Here is a 17,036-nt window from a genome sequence, read left to right as displayed (position 1 = left end):
CCAACAACAGTATTACAAGTCATGTTGAAACTGAAGTGGTCCCCATAGGCCAGAAGAGTTGGGTACAGACAGAGAAGAAAATTAGCTTGTGAGTTGGGACAGACTGCCTGAATTTGAGGGCCTAAAGGGATACCATCTATTAATTCTCTCCCTGGGTGCTCAGGGAGATGAATGGATAGCCCACTGGATCCTATACACACTCCAGATGCAGTGGATTCTAAGGGGCAATGGGCTCTTCCTCTAGCCCAAAGCATGCATATCTCGATCTTTATTGGTGGTAAGGTCCCTGGGAAGCTGACTTCTCCCTTAGATGGTCACTTAATGCGCATAGATTAAGCCTAAAGTGAGTAGGATTTTGGAAGAGACTTGGCATTTCCCCCAAGTGCTGGGGCAGCCCTAGGATGTGGTCATCCTCCCACAGCACTCGCTCTGGCCTAAGGCTCCGTCCATCACCCAGATCCTGCTGCAGGCCGCCGATAGCACTTGCCTCTAAGCCTCTGGTATCCTTTGCTTCAGAGTTGGTTGACCATCTTTCATTAGAGATATTACTGATGTCACAGAACAGCTATTGCCAGAGGCTGCACCACCCAGGCTGCACCTGCCATCATTGGGTAGATTGATTCTGATAAGCTGAATTCTGGAGGGCTTCCTGCCAACATCATTTACCTGCAGACCTCCTTTCTGGGGAATTTTCATTGCCTACTTATGATCTCTGCTCTTTTTTTCCAGAGACATAATTGACACACGACAATGTATAAGTTTAAGTACAATGTAGTGATTTTATATATGTATGTATTGCAAAATGATCACCACAATAAGGTTAGTTAACACATCCATCACTTCACATAGTTATAACTTTTGGGGGGATTGGGGGGAGGTGATAACTTAAAATCTATTAGCAACTTTCAAATACATAATATAAGTTAAAATTTAATGAAAAGTTTCATGATTCAATAGCTGGAATGAGGATCATGTAATAATGGAACAACTTTCAACACCTAAGAACAGTCCCCTCCATTGGTTGTTTGAGCCAACTCTCCAGAAGTTTCCCACCACCCACTCTGCTCCCATGCCTTTTCTCTTAAGGGCCCCATGCTCTCACTCATGTCCTTTACATATGCCACTCACTTGCCTTAGAATGCCATCCCTTCCTTTTTGCTTGGAGCACCCCTTACCCTTACACAGTCAGTCACAAGTCCCTGCCCTTGTGTTACCAATTAATGCAAATTATAATTTGTTCAGTTCTCTGTTCTGCACTTCAATGTTAAGCACTGCTTAAGCATCGAGGACAGAAGCTGGGCCTCATGCATCTTTGGAACAACTCTGGATCTGAGCTCACATATTGCATAGAAAATATGCTTAACAAAGGTTTTGTGATGGTCTTTCATATGCTATGTGTCAGTAGCTAAAAAATTCCCATGCCCTTTGACCCAGTTATCCCCCATGGTGTGGAATTTATCCAAAGGAAATAATTGAAGAGGAGAAAGGAAATTACACATGTTTGTATTTGGTAAATATTGGAAATAAGTGAAATGTTTATCAACAAAGCAATGGGGAGTAAATTATGGTACAGGATCTTGACGGGACATGATTCATCCTCTTATTGGCTAAACAAACATACTGACTGCCAAGGAGGTACCAGAAATACAGCAACGAGTCAGATGCCTTTAATGAGGGCACATCCTGGCAGTCTTCTAAAATGATCATCACAAAACTATAGAGGAAAAGAGAGCAATATGTGACCTCATGTTAAGAGAAGAAACGCAGATTACAAAACTGTCTGTACATTGTGATTGCGACGAGGATATGAACAAGATCTGGACGGGCAAATGACAATACTGCATGGTTGGATTACAGATGACATTTTCTTTAGCATCATTATAGCTGTTTTTCAAGCTTTAAAGTTTTAGATCATCCCAAATGTTAACTGATAAAAGAAAGCCACTCCTGTGACCCTGGCTCTCCAGGTTGGCAGTGGCCTGAATGATGGGGTTATCTCCAGGTGGGCAGGAGTTTGCCACAAGATGATTGGGAGGGAATCTTCAAGGCAGTCTGGAGGGCTGGGTCAGGGCAGGTTATTGATCCGTACATCCAAGAGCATCCACAGAATGTCACTCTAGGAACCAGCCTTCACTGTGTCTGGGCTAGAGCATGCATCGGACCTGCAGGCTCCTCCAGGCTCTGCCAACAACATCACTTAAACACGGTGCCAGGTGGGGAGCAAGTTGTAGTCTGGGAACCAGATGAGTGTTGGGACCTGCAACAGTTGGTGACTGGTTCTTCATACTGGAAACAATGCTACCAATGTGAAAAGTGCCATTATCTCCATTGTACAGATGAGGAAACTGAAGCTCAGTTGTCCTAGGCCACCCAATGGGCAAGTGATAGAGCGTTGGGATTGAAAACCCTTTTCACTTTGGGCCAGGGTTCTTTCTATTCCCCTTGGGCCCAGAAGCAGGTGGAGATACATGAAGCCAGATAGAAGAAATCTACATGACAGGGTGGGTGGAGTTCTTTGAAAAGGGAAGGCAATAGGAATCTCTTGGAGGGTTTCAGAGGCCAAGTATTTGAGTTTGGACTTGAAGCAGTTGGCAATGGGGAACCTTTGTAGGTTTGGGGACATGAGAGAAGGGTTTTATTGAAGAGGAGGCTAGTAATGTGTACTGGTTGGTGTGATTGGAGGAGAGGCTAGGCTAGACACATGGTAAAGTTGGTGGGCAGCTCTTGTTCTGTCTGATCAAAACAGCACCTACCTCTCCAGCTTCTTGGAAATACATCTCCATGAATCACTAGCCATAAGATTGGATGGGAAACTGCTATATTATCTACTCCATGAATACCAGCAACTGATGTAAGGATAGGCATCTGATACAAACTTGGCCAATCAGAGCCCTTCCCTAGGAATTTTGACCTTGAGACCAAAAAGGGAGGAATGGGTCTCAGTCCCTTTCTGATGGCAAAGCTGTGCTATGTGAGTCTGGAAGCTCAGTTACCACTCAAAGATTTGAGAATCAGAGAGAGGAAATTCTGGCTTGATTCAAACCCCGGTCCCATGCACTCTGAGGACTCAGTCACCCCCTTGTCAGTGCCACAGTGTGAACAATACTTACCACTTACTTTTTACCTAAGCTAGTTTGAGTCAAATTTTTGTCATTTGTAAACAAAAAAGTTCTGATTTTGCAGTAGGAGACATGCCTATCCTCAATCATTCAAGTTTTAAGCACAATTTTCAAAAACACCTTAGGGGTTTTGGAAGGGGGGGGTAGCCACTGGGGCCATCATTTCTTGCACGTAAGAAACAACAAAAAATTTTGTCCTCATTTTTCAGTGTCAGAGTCAGGAGCTCCGGGCTCTCTGGAGGGACAGGGCTTTGGGGATCTCTTCAGAGATTCATGGACGCATCTCCATCACTGGTGTAGTGAGTCAAGTTGCTGCTCAGAACACTTTCCCTCCTGCTCCTTTGTGATTCAGAAGAGGAGAAACCTACATGGACGGATCTGCAACATAGGACAGCCAGGAATTTCCTATACAGGTGGTAAAGGTATCGTCTGAATTTCTCTCCAGCGAATGCATAGATAAGGGGATTGAGACAACAGTGGATAAATGCAATTGTCTCAGTCACATTGAGCGCCAATTTCAGATCCCGCTTCGTGTCACATTTCGGAAAGAAGTTGTAGAGACTGAGTGTCTCTAAGAAAATCATAACATGGTAGGGTGTCCAGAAGAGGAAAAACATGATGACCACCAGAAATATCAGTTTAATGGCTTTAGCTTTCTTGTTGTTCTTGCAGGAAAGCAGTGTCAGCATGATTCTGAAGTAACAGTAACTCATAATGAGCAAAGGGAGCAGGAAGCCAAGAATGTTTGCTTCCATGTTGCGGAGCACAGGCCAGATGTCCCGCAGGACCTCAGGGTAGTCCCCGAAGCACTGGTTTTCCGTAAGCTTTGTGAACATGAACTGGGGTGCTGCTACCAAGATGGCTGCTGCCCAGACGCCGAGACTGATGGTGACACCGTGCTGCACTGTCCGGTTGTTCATGGAATTGGCAGCCAGGACAATGGCCAAGTACCTATCGATGCTGATGATGGTGATAAAGAATATGCCTCCAAAAAAGCCAATGAAGAAGAAGGCAGTAGTGAGTTTGCATGTGGCATTGTGAAAGCCTTGTTCCCTTACCTGATAGTGAATCCAGAAAGGCAAGGTGGCTACAAAAAGCAGATCGGACAAGGCCAGGTTCAGGAGATAGATGTCGGTGATACTCTTGGACTTCTGACTATGGATGAGGGAAAACACCACCAGCAAATTTCCCACCAGGCCAAAGGCAAAGACAAGGGAGTATGCTATGGGCAGGAAGGTTGTTCCAAAGGCCACGATATCTCCTATATGACAGGCTTCTGCACTCTCATCATACTGAAAGTCTTCTGAAATTGATTCAGGGAAGGAGGTAGGCATGGTGAGGGTCTGGATCAGAAAGGAAAACAAGGAACAGCATGAGTTCTCAGAGTGACAAAGTCAGAATTCTGTCTGTCCCCATACATAGGCTGACTGGAAGCAACAAATATTTGTTGGTGCCTAAGCAATACATTTTTCAATGTCAGACATGTCGTCTCATTGTCCCCAAAGCTCTCTCTGTGGAGGCTGTAACTGATTCCTTTCACATTAGAGGAAGTCAGATCTCTAACAGTGACTGGCCCAAGGCTACCCAGTCAGTGAGTCAGCTAACATTTGAATCTAAGTTTTTTGAAGCACAAGACAAACCTTTTTTACTTTTTCTTTTTAAAAATATGTTTTTTTATTTATTTTTAGAGAGAGAGGAGGGGAGGATAGAGAAATAGAAACATCGATGAGAGAGAAGCATCATCAATTGGCTGGCTACCTCCTGCATGCCCCTTGCTGGAGATGGAGTGTGAAACCAGTCATGTGCCCTGACTGGGAATCAAACCAATGACTTGGTTCATAGGTTGATGCTCAACCACTGAGCAACACCAGCCAGGACAAACCTTTAAAAAAATATATTTTTAAAATTTTCTCCAAAAGTAGCTAGCTTTATCATTGTGTGGATGGGGGAGAGCGGGCCATTGGCAGGGAAATGAGGGGGTGGGATGGTGCAGGGGTGCAGTCGTAGTTCACACTTCTAGTCCCAACTTCCTAAACCAATTCTCTGCTCCCTTCATATATTCCCTCCTCCTCTACCCTCTGGACCCAAATGTCTCTTGCAGGAAGCTGAGACTGCAGAAAGAGGTCTCAGACACCCTTCAGAGCCCTGAGCAGACCCATATCCAAAAGCCCTCACTTTTGTTTTTGGGAGGCAGGTTTTTCCTTTTCCTCTCAGAACCAACAAGTCCTTCCTTCCCTTAAGAGATAAGACATAGATTCACATGCTCTATGGTGACTACCTTGTCTTGGTTTGCCCAGGATTTTTCCAGTTTTAGCCCTGAAAGCCTCCTGTATCGGAAATCCCTCACTTCTGAGCAAACCCACATGGTAGGTCATCTAACCACTTCTAGAGAAGGGGATGTGTCACCATAAAAGTGCTGCTTGACCCACTATGGAGGACTGTGCTTATTAGCATGCTGCACTGGGCCTGAGTGGCTAATTAACTTGATAATTACCAGCCCCACACTTTGGCCTAGCTTTCCCCACTCTTCTTACTTCCTGTTTCCTCCTGAACAAAAGTGGAAAGAGAAGACCCTTCTGAGCAGGTTCGGAAGTCACACTTCTCCCTTATTGTCCCTCTCCTCCCCCCTCTCAGCCAGGACTCACTCCTCACTCTCCAGAGGCCACAAGAGGAGCCCTTGTGCCCTGGTCCCTGAGGCCTTCTTTGTGATATCACAGATAGGTACCTCAGAAACCTATCTGTGATATCACAAAGTCATTTTGTGGCAACCAGGCACACCTCCTGGTTGTCACTGCCTCCCTCCCGACCACAACTAAAAGCAAAGCTTAGGCTTCTTTAACCAAGGGAGTTTCCACACCCCCACTGCTTCCTTTTCATGCTGGTTTCACTAAGAGGGTGCTTCTGCCAGGGTGAAGGCCCACCCAGCCAGAACTTTGCTGCTCCCTCCCAGCCTCTGCCTTATGTCTAGGCCCATCTCTGCATCTGACCCAGACTCTCCCAGAACTAAGTAGGCCAAGGCTCTGGCCCGGGCTGTCTCAGGCTGGGATGGAGTTCTCAAACCTAGAAAAAGCATACACTTTCTTTGCTTTAGGCTGCAGTGCCCTTTTCTCAGAACGGAACCTCTGGCTGTGACCTTAATAATATTTAAATTGAACCATATAAAATGGCTGATATGCAACCATTTTAGAACCACACAAATATCACAAGATTGCATCCCATGCCTCCCCTCTCTGGCCCAGTGACCTTGGGTAAACTTGGAACCTCTGGGCCTCACATTCCTCACCTGCAAGATTGGGGTACATTCTCATGCCTGCCCACAGCGCTGTTTTGAAGTGAGCACCTGACATAGTGCGTAGCATACAGCAGGCACTTAATAAATGTTTGAGGAAGCAGAAGCACTTTGGACAACCTTTGGAGTCACCCAGGTTGTCTGTGGACTCTTATATTTCACTCCCATCCTAGGCATTATGAAAATTTGGTCTGTAAAGGTTTATTATTTTCCCCCTAAAATAAAAAAAATGTTTCCTTTTCAGATTTTTTTTGTGGGGGGGTATAGAGGAGAGAAGAGGGAGGAAGCCAAGCTTCACTGAGCTTTCACTAAGCTTGCAGGCTCATTTCTGAATACTCCACATCATTATCTATTTAGTCCTCTCTGCAATTCTGAAGGGAAAAGCCTACGTTTAATTCATTGCCCTTCTGAATGGCTCCAGGCATATTCCTGATGAAAGGAAGGGAGAAGAGTGTCGAGATGGTAGAGGTGGTTAGAAATAAACAACTGACTTCCAGGCTGAGTGGCAAGGAGGTTCAAATCCAGCCCCTCACCTTGCTGGGTGCCCCGGTTCAGGGCTGTCACACACAGGGATATTTTTTCTAATTGGCATTGAGATACCAAATACACCAGGGTGGTCCTGGTTGGAGAAGTTCAACATCCATTCTACAAATACATATGAAGTCCTACAGGCATTGAGCTCTGCATGGCAGGGGACACGTGGAGAGATCAGCCAGGCATAGTTTCAGCCCTGATGGGGCTTGTCATCTCAACAGCAAAGAGGTCATGAAGACAAAGACTTTGGTAAAAACAGAATGCAATAGGGTGGCAATTTATCCTCAAGATGGAACACAATTTCAGATGTGCTCTGGGAGGGATGATTTTGCCTGACTGTTGGCCTCATTGCCTGTTGCAAGTAAAATGGCTGATTAGGGGGCATCATTCTAGCTTGGGACCACTACCTGCTGTCCAGAGAGTCCATCCAGGTGAGAGGGTTCAGCTCCCTGGTGGCTCAGCACTAACAGCAAAGACCCCAGAATTGTCCCAGTCTCCCACTGCTCTGCCTCAGCACTTGCACAGTGCTACGCACATAGTAGGTGCTCACTCAGCATGTTGGAGTCCCCTGCTATGAGCAATTGTGCGTCATGATACAGAGAAAGGAAGAGAAACAAAACTTTCAATGAGCTCCTCACAGCCTAATATAATAATAGTAGCATGTTGTACATGCTCAATTAATGGTACCATAAAGAATTATCTCTACTTTATGGGCACGTAGATGCACTCAGAGAGGTGAGCGACTTATTTGAGGCCACACAGCTGGCATGTGGCAGGGCTGCAGTCTGGGCCCAGATGTGGCCAGTCTCAGTGTTTTTTTCCAACTTTGCATACAGCCCTTTCCCCAACCCAAAACTAGGTGTTCCTAAGAGAAGAACAGTGGGTGTTCTCTTCAGCTCTGTTGACCACTGTTCAACAGAGAAAGAGCTCTAGCACAGAGCAAATGTACAGGAATATTTATAGATTATTATTGTGTCCTAAACCTTCATTCCATCATTCCTTGTGAACAATGGCGACAGCAGGCCTTTAACTGCCTTTTTCCCATAGGTGCTCACAGTGTACACAAGTGTTCTTTCTGATCATGGGCCAGGGGCCCTTGAACTCTAGGAGCTTAGTGGCCTGTAGTGTGTTGAATGAACAAATGGGTGAATAAATGAATGAATGGGTGAATAATTGAGTGAATGAATGAAAAGCCAGAGAAGGTAAAGAAGAGACACATCAGCCTTCCAAGGCAGAGCCCAAGTAGAAAAGCACAGACCCACCAGATCTCCAGAAAACTTAGAAAATATGGTCTCCTCTCAACATATTTAATTCATGGCTATTGAACATGTCTGACCATGGGATAGACACCAGAAGGAGCAATTCCAGTTCTTTCTTCTGTGCAAATGTCAAGGCCCAGCTGCTGCCTCAACTGTGTGATTCCGGGGTGGTCCAGGGTTTTACTTGGTTGGGAAGGGGATTTGAAGTCTGTCTTAGCACTTGAGCCAGTTCAAACCCAGTCTTGTTAGACAACAGCCCCGGATCATGTGGGGGCACCATTTACATCAGAAATCTGGCGGCAGGTATGGCTTCTCCATCACTGAATTATTCCATTGAAGTTAACAGCTTAATCAAGGGACCTTTTTAGGAAGGGTGGGCCCAAGCTGGGTGGACCTTTTCTTTCTGGGTCCAGGATTGGGAAATGAGACTGAAGACAGGGCCTCCTGGCAGCAAATGGGAGTAGGATCAGTCCTTGCGGGTGGTCTTCAGGGGAGGTCAAGGGGCTATCAGGAGCCTAATTAGTTTCTACTTAGGCTGAACACTGGCTTTCCTGGCCCCTGAGGACTCGAGTATCCAATGAGGTAAGTAAGCCTTTGCCGTGTGTACTCAGCTAGGTTTATACAGACAGCGCTGCAAGTGGAAAGGTGCACACCAAGGTGAAGTTCATGCAGACATTGTCAACCAAGGCTGCACTGCATAGCCTAGGGCAGAAGCCAGAAACAATAATACTAGTCTAGGCTCTTCTCAATGGTCCTTACCTTCTCTTCCATTATGTCAAGGTTTGACTAAAAGATGTTGAGCTGGGAGAGTTTGAGCTGAACCTAGAAGCTGAGTTTTGAATGCATGTGGATTTCAGACGCCTGTAGAAATGAATTTTGAAGGGCCTGCTTTGAAAAAAAATCACCCGCTTACTCCCCACCCAGCTTGTTCTACTTCCTCTGGTCCACTTCCTTTTCTCAAGCCCACTATTTTTTTTAACTTTTTTTTTTCTTTTTAATCATTACCCACCGTTTCCAATCAGCTTCCCTTTCCTGCACTTCCTCCCTTATTAGTGCCCAAATCTATTTTCTTCTATCCAATGTCCCTTTCAGGTTGTAAACAAAAAGAAGCTTCATCCCCTCTTTCCTTTGGTTTCAAGTCTTGCTCATTGTGGGCTAGCTCCAGTGCATCTTCTTTTGTTTGTTTTTTAACCTCCTTGGTCTCTGTTTATGGCTTCCTAGGCCCTTGAGTGAAGACCGGGTTTGAGTTGCAGTCTAATGTTAAAAAAAACTACTGTGAGGTTTAATTTTTTCATGACAGAATATTTAAAAAGTTATGGGAAGCCCAAGAATTGGCCCATGTAAGTTCAGTCTTAATGGCTGGGAAGGTCTTCCAGGGAGACAAGGATAAAGATGGAAATGAGGGGGGCGAGGTGATTTGGAGCCAAAGGTACTGAGGATCTGAGCCTGGGGAGCTTTCCTGGGTCCAAGGCTAGGAAGAGAGCATGCGAGGGGATATACTAGAAACAGAAGGACATGAGGACCAACTGTAATTGAAAAAACAGAAACAAAATTTTAAATTAAGGTCCAGAGAATATTAAAGTATAGTGAAATTTCTTTAAAGTAAAGGGGTCTTAATAAAATATAATTGATTGTATTCACTATGCTGTACTTTACATCCCCGGGATTGTTTTGTAACTGCCAATCTGTACTTCTTAATCCCTTTAAAATTCACCTTTTGCACCCAGCTCCCCATCAACAGGGAGAAGTAAGTGTCATATTTTTAATTGTTACTTGTGCTCACACTATCATATGGTAAAGATACTTAATAGACATTGACTTAATAATAAACAATTCCACCTCTTCAACTATTTCCTAAAGTCATGAAGCATTTCTTTTCAACATTTTCGTTTCCTTTGGCAGAGGTAGATAAATACCTTAAGGTACTTTGAAGAAGAGAGGGAAGGCATGCCAAACCTAGAACAAGGCAGGTTCTGCAAGGGGTGGCTCACCCAGCACAGGGCCCTCACCTCAGGCACTGTTTCCTCCTGTTGCTGGTTTTGCCTTGGGCTCTGTGTTTGGCCCATATAAAAGTGAGCTGAAGTCAACTGACTGCAGGAGTAGAGATCCACTCATCTTCTTGCACAGGGTTTGGGATGCAGGGGGTAAAATGTGTTGAATTCAAGGCCCCTCCATCTGCCCCTCTTCTACCTTCTCAGCCTTAGCTCTCCCTACACTCTAAGAGGTGTGTGTGTGTAGGGTTAGACGAGGCTGGCTTATCCTCAGAGCATTCAGGGAAGTTTGGTTTAGTCTGAGTATAGGCTCCAACAAGGAGGCAGAGAGAGCCAAGACCAAGTAGGCAGAAGAGTCTCAAATTCCATGCTAAGGAACTATAAGGACAAATTATAAATGACTTTAAAATAGGCCCCTCCACCAAGAAAAAATTGCTGGTGTCCTACCTAGTACCCGCTCCAGGGCCACTTCCGCCTTTCATTGGTTGATCTAATTTACTGTTAAGTTGTAACCAGCTGAGAGCAATGCCATGATTCTTGCTCATGGAAATAGAAATTGTGTCAGTGAGTTGCAGGCGATACTGCCTTGCAGATAATGATTGGTTTTGCGTTTATCTGTAAATTCATCTCAGCATTTCTGGAAGTGTTTCATTCATGCTACTGCTGAGACTGATCTGTCCTCATTGCTGTGCAGGATGCCACTGTGTGAGTGCTCCATGCTTGTCGTCATGCTACTGTCAGAGCACTCTGGGGGTAAGGGGCTCTCAGTCTGAGACCACGTGAACAATGCCATCAACATTTTTCTATATGCATCTACATCTCCTTCAACATAGGTACATTTTTAAAATACAGACCAAAAGGCAGACTGCTGCATGAATCCATATACATAAAGGGAAGGAGGCAGCCAAAAGTCCCAGATCCCAGTGATAATCCATATTGTTTAGGGAGGCACATCTGAGTGATAAAAGTATGAGAACAAGCAAGGAAATAAAGACCATAAAAGTAAGGATGACACTGACTTCTGGGACGGTGGGCAAGGTGGTCAGGAAGAGACAGAGGGAGGCTGCGGAGCAGCTGGCCCAGTTCTTCCCACTGCCTGGAGATCAATTTGTAATAATTTATTAATGTGCACACTGTTCTTTGAGTGTATGTTTCATAATAAACATAGGTTTAAGGAAAAGGCCAAAAGGGTCTGGGAAGATATTTAAAGAGATGTGCTATGGGTTTTCTCCCTTTTCTCCCTCAAAAGACAAAATAGCTGCACTTTGGCCAGACCCAACAATGAGGTGGTTGAGGCGCCCACTGTGTCCAGAGAGCCACGAGGACTCCAGCCCTTTGGTGGCCAGCACGTTCTGAGCCCCCAAGGTGGGCAGGCGGGATCAGGATCGGGCTGGAAGCCTCAGGCTTCTCTTGGCACTCCTCGGCAGACTCAGGATCCCTGAATTTTGCTGCTGGGAATCAGAGCAAGTCCTTGGAAAAGTCAGTGCAGACCTGGCCTGTGCCACCTGGCTCATAGCTGTGACCTGCTATGGGACAGCAGACATTCCCCTCTCTGTTCAGCTCAGCCACTGCAGAAGCTGGTTCTGAACATCATCAAGGGGGCAAAGCTTGAACCTGATGGAAACAGGCAGCTGAAGACTCCATTCCAGGTCAGAGGCTGGGCTGGAGAGGGGACAGCCGAATGTCTCAGGAAGTCTGTTCTTTGAGGCCAGGGCCTCTGACACTGCCGCCCTTCCAAAGCCTAGCCAGGGTAGAATGGGGAGCTCGGGGGGCGGGGAGGATTTAGTGTGGGAATGAGGAAGGGAAAGGAAGGTAGTCCTATACTGGGTCAGCTCTGACTTGTCCCTTCCTCTCCTATCCCTCACAACCTCATCTGAAAGTAGCCAGTGATCTTGAAGTACACAAACTTTCTTAGCCTCATTTTCCCATAATGACAACATATATTGTTTCTTGAGCACCAAATATGGGCCAGGAAGTGGGGTCAGAACTTTATATACTATACCTTAATCCTCACAGATACTCAACATGGATCCATAACCCGGCTTCAATAATTATAAACTCACGACTGATTATCAACTCACAGTCCATCTCTATTTTAAAAGCAGGACTTGAGGCTTAGCAAGGTCAAGTACAGAGCCAGGGCTTCATCCCAAAGCCAAGCTGTCTTACCCCCTTCCCCCCACACACACACACATCCATCTGTGACATGGGGAGAGTGACAAGGGAGGGTGGGATGGGGAGTATGGCTAGCATGTGGCTGACACACAGTAGGTGCTCCCTTCCCAAGGGCATGAGGAAGAGCCAGGTCAGCCTGAGAGCGAGGAGAAATCCAGCTGTGCCCACTCATAATTTCTTTCTGAAGACAGCGTTTTCCAACGACACAAACCTTGTGAACTTGAGTGTCCTCACACTGATTATAACAATGTATAGCAATACTGTGCCAGCAATTTATTAATTAAAACTGTCTTCATGATAAATGCAATAGGTACTCTTTATAAAAGTGTAGCTGCACAAAAAAACATGGAAATAAAAGGAAAAAAAACACAAATTATCTACAATTTAACTTTCCAGATTCAACCACAACTAGCTTTTACCTTCTTAAATGCAATCCTTATGCATATTTTATATTTGTATATTCATATTAAGTATATTTACATTTATTAGTAGAGTTAAAATGTGGGTACTATTTTCATTATAAAATTTCACTTTTATTATAAAATTTTCAAACATACATAAAAGCAGAGAGAACCCCATGCACTCATCACCCAACTTCAACAATGAGCGCCTATGGTCAATATGTAATCTATTCCCCACTTCACGCCCTGCTGGATTGTTTAAAAATAAATTCAGACATCATAGCATTTCACCCATACACAGTTAAGTGTGAGTCTCTAAAAGAATAAGGACTCCTTTAAAAAAAAAACCTTAATACTATTTCTCACCTTAAAAAGTTAACAATAATTCTACAATATCATTCAGGTGCACTTTTAAATGATGTTTTCTTTTAAAAAAAAAGTTAATGTCAAATCATGGAGCATTCCTCCAGGCCCTCACTAATGCTTCTGATCATATTCTATCATGTTGACTGTATCATAATTGATCTAATCCAGTGGTCGGCAAACTCATTAGTCAACAGAGCCAAATATCAACAGTACAACAATTGAAATCTCTTTTGAGAGCCAAATTTTTAAAACTTAAACTATATAGGTAGGTACACTGTTATTAACTTAATTAGGGTACTCCTAAGGCTTAGGAAGAGCCACACTCAAGGGGCCAAAGAACCGCATGTGGCTCGCGAGCCGCAGTTTGCCGACCACGGATCTAATCAGTCACTGCTCCCCACTCCTCAAGCCCTTTGGACATTTAAGCTAGAACATCCTCAAATTAATGGTCTCCCTTGTTGGCATATGAAGAAAACCAGCATCATTGCCCCACTTTGACCTCTGGCCACAGTGTCCTGCCCCACGTGCCCACAGGTGCTGATCGAGTCCTCTGCTCCTACCTGGGCTGGGCTTGGAAAGGGAACCTCTGAACGTGCCAATCAGCCACCCTGCTCCACGTAGACTCTGTCAGAGAGCATTTCCCTTTCCCTTCCTCTGAGGGCATCTTTATTTGCAAAGTTAGCCAATAGTGTCTGGTTTCCTGTGAGGTAGATTATCTTTAAATACTGCTGCAAGCAGGCTCAGAAGCTCCAGGCTGGAGGCTAGCTGACCACAAAATGATCAGAATTCACAGATGCAGAAGACCTGAGCCTCCTGGAGCAGACAAGAGGGGGCTGGAGGGAGTGATGATTTGGGGGCTGTGTTTTTTACCCAAACATGGGTGGAGGGCAGGGATAGTGCAACTCTCTTTAATGGCACACTTTTAGGCAAGCTGGGAAAACCCACAAAACATCAGCTTTTGTGTCCATGAAAGGGAACCCATTATATTCACTGGACAGCATTGGGATGCAGATTAAATGAGCTACAGTGGGGAGCTTATTAGAAACACAGCACCTCACCCTAGACCTACTGAATCTGAATCTGCAATACTTCAGAGACTGGTGAAAGCATTGAGTTTGAGAAGCGCTGGCACAGAAAGCACCTATGAGTGCCTGGCATCTGGTGCATGCTTAATAATTATGTTTTTCTGCACCTCCTTCCTTCAAGGCATGTAGTGGATCCTTAAACCCTTCTGTCAAGTTATCCCAAGTTAATACATGATAAAGCAAACTGGCCAGGCTCCTTTCAGCGTTATTTCACTGCTCCAGCTGGATGGGGCGCCCAGCTGGGACCCAACTCTTCCAGGGCACACCCTGCCCCAGCCAGCTTGTTCAGAGGACAGCACAGATCGAAAGCATGAGGGCCCCACCGCCTTCCCAACACATCCTTACCTGACTGGCTCACCCTCAAAGAAAACTCTACCTCTGGTCCGTCCCTATACCAGGATTTAGGCAGGGTCTGGCCTTGGGAGACGCTCAGTGCATGTTGATTAAATGTCATGATTCCTCCAAGGCCTTCTCTGGCTCCTTCCTGCCCACCTCACAGCCTGCACCCCAGCACCACCTCAGCTCTAGTTGCTGTGGCCTCCTGAGGTCAGGGGTGCACTTGTGCTCCCCACTGTGCCTCCTCCTCAGACCTGCGGGCTGGGACTGCAGTGCCGCAGGCTCCGTGACCTGCTGGCATTGGGAGAAGCCCACCACTGGTTTTCTCTCTTTGTCTGTCATTGGTCTCAATGTTAGGCCCCTTTCCCTGCCTTCAACCCAACTCTTACTTCCCTGAGTGCTCCTTTCTAGGGTCCGGCCAAGACTTTCTCTCCTCCCGTCACACACTCTCCCCAGACAATGTCTACTCTGTGTCAGTGACCATCTGTGATCTGACTTCCCCGTCTCTGTGTCCAATGGGGCCTGTATGACCCCCAATGGTCATCCATGTCCTTCGCACCTTCATTTACCCCACTGATTGTTCTCCATCCCAAAGCCAGAGAGCTCCTTCTAGAACCCAAACTGCTGACTTAACCCTCCAAGGGCTCTGCTCACTAAAGTTCAAGTCCCCGGCTTGTGAGCATGGCCTTGGTGAGATCCCGCCCCTTGGAGCGCCCCACTCTCTCTAAGCACCCACAGCTCCTCCTGCAGGCATTTCCCTTCCTACCTCACGGGGCTAGCGGGGCTGGGTTCCATTTTCCTCTCCTTGGAAGCTAACAAATAAGCCTGGCAGAAGACAGGACTTGATGACTCTCGTCCAGCCAGCAGCCTATTTGTGCAGGTTCCCTTTTCTCTCAAAACCCACAGGGTGACACGGGGCCCCAGACAGACACCTGCATGGGAAGAAGGTTGCATGATGAGAGAGGAACTCCGGGCTTTGGCAACGTGGCATTTTATAACAAGCCCAGTCTTTGTCGCTGAGGGAGACATGACCTCAACCCTCAGACTGCAAACTCTGGCCTAAGAAATGGCCAACGAAAGTGCAGCTGAAGCTTTGCTTTGATGGCACACCCAACCTTCCCAATCCCGCCACACCTCCTTAGGCCTTGGTAAAAGGATCCTTGGCTCTGTCCTGGGGACCTTTTCTTCCCTGAACCCCTGTCTACCCTCCCCAGTCCTCTCACTCTAGGTGCTGCCCAGGCTTCATTCCTCATTTCCCCAGCCGCTCTGGCCTCACCCTTTGTCTGAGCTGTTCCTTAGGAAGTGAAACAGAACATGCCACCTCCAAAATATGCCACTGCGTAATGATTTTGAGCTGTAGGCACTTAAAAAACAGCAAATATAGGGAGAGGCCTTCTCTAAACTACTATCTGCCTAAAGGCCATTTCCTCCTAAAAGACCTCATTATCATAAATCTCCTCCCAGGGAGTTTCATCAACAATGAAGACTGCCTCTTGTAACAGGAGACATCAGAAAGACACCACACCCAGACAACCCTCCCAACTATTCTTCTAAGGGCCCATTCAGCTTCCCTAAAATCTTTTACTCTCCCCCTGCCCTTTCGACTTTTCCCCATTATGCTAGTATTTAAGCCTGAATTCTAAGCAATCTCCAGGAGTATTTTTCCCTGGGCATCATATATATATATATAATTGCAATGTTAATAACCTGTTTTTTTCTTTTTTAATCTGTCTTTTATGATGGGGTCTCAGCCAAGAAAAACTAAGAAGAGAGAAAATGATTTTTCTTCTCCTTCAGTTTCTGGTGATTCAGGTGGAACCTCTGAGACACCTCGCTTGCTCAGAACCTGCAGATGGAATCCCCGGGAAAACTGACAAGAGCCCGCGAAGGGGAACAATTATTTTTCCTCCCCTACACTTGTTTGAGTTCTTTACCATCCTCAGTTTCTCTTGCCATTGAAACAGTAACTACCAATGATGGCCTGGTTTCTCCTGGGTGGTGGGATGAAGATGTGTTAGGCTGGTTTTGAGGTTAAAGCCATGGTGGACAGGCTATGAGGATGGTGGGGCCAGCCTGGCAGTGAAGGGCACAGACCTGAAGACTTGTTTTGGGTAAAGCTTTGTGAGAGAGACATGGCAAAGAGTAAGAAGATGACTATGCTTTGAATGCCAGGCTAAGATATTCCCACTCTATGCTACAGAGCTTTGGGGATGACCACAGCAAACTTTTAGGCAGCAAGGCCATGTGCTAGGTGAAGGGCGTACGGGAGGAGGAGTCTGGCCGCTGGGCTCTGGGATCCCTCCACGCCCGCCGGCTCCGTGTGTCCGGACGGGCTGCGGCTACGAAGCTGGCGGCGGGCGGAGGGGTGCTGGGCGGCGACCCACCACGGGGGAACCCTTCCCCCGTGGTCGGCTCCCTGCCCGCCCACGCTGGGGCCGGGGGTCCGTGCGGCCCTTGGGGCCTGGTCTGGCGGGGGGTGGG

At 46.3% G+C, this 17,036-nt stretch overlaps 1 protein-coding gene across 3 annotated transcripts in view; it reads right to left on the bottom strand.

Annotated features, from left to right (window-relative positions):
* Positions 1-755: 755 nt before the first annotated feature.
* The window catches only part of CX3CR1 (chemokine (C-X3-C motif) receptor 1), a 19,623-nt gene continuing 3,342 nt past the window's right edge, over positions 756-17,036 (bottom strand). The window contains exons 1-2 of one of the 3 annotated variants that reach the window (XM_006770550.2): positions 13,695-13,820; positions 756-4,462 (exon numbers count right to left, since the gene is read on the bottom strand). In XM_006770550.2, the coding sequence (XP_006770613.1) occupies positions 3,383-4,453 (1,071 nt within the window). In that variant the 5' untranslated portion in view covers positions 4,454-4,462; positions 13,695-13,820 and the 3' untranslated portion in view covers positions 756-3,382. Of the gene's footprint in view, positions 4,463-8,078; positions 9,728-13,694; positions 13,852-17,036 lie in introns of those variants that run through there. The other 2 variants (XR_436014.2, XM_006770549.2) reach the window with 2 other exon arrangements.

The sequence above is a fragment of the Myotis davidii genome, unplaced genomic scaffold (assembly GCF_000327345.1).
Source record: "Myotis davidii unplaced genomic scaffold, ASM32734v1 scaffold663, whole genome shotgun sequence".
Taxonomy (NCBI): Eukaryota; Metazoa; Chordata; class Mammalia; order Chiroptera; family Vespertilionidae; genus Myotis; species Myotis davidii.
The sequence above is the reverse complement of the archived record's forward strand: the minus strand, read 5'-3'. Positions and strand labels throughout refer to the sequence as shown.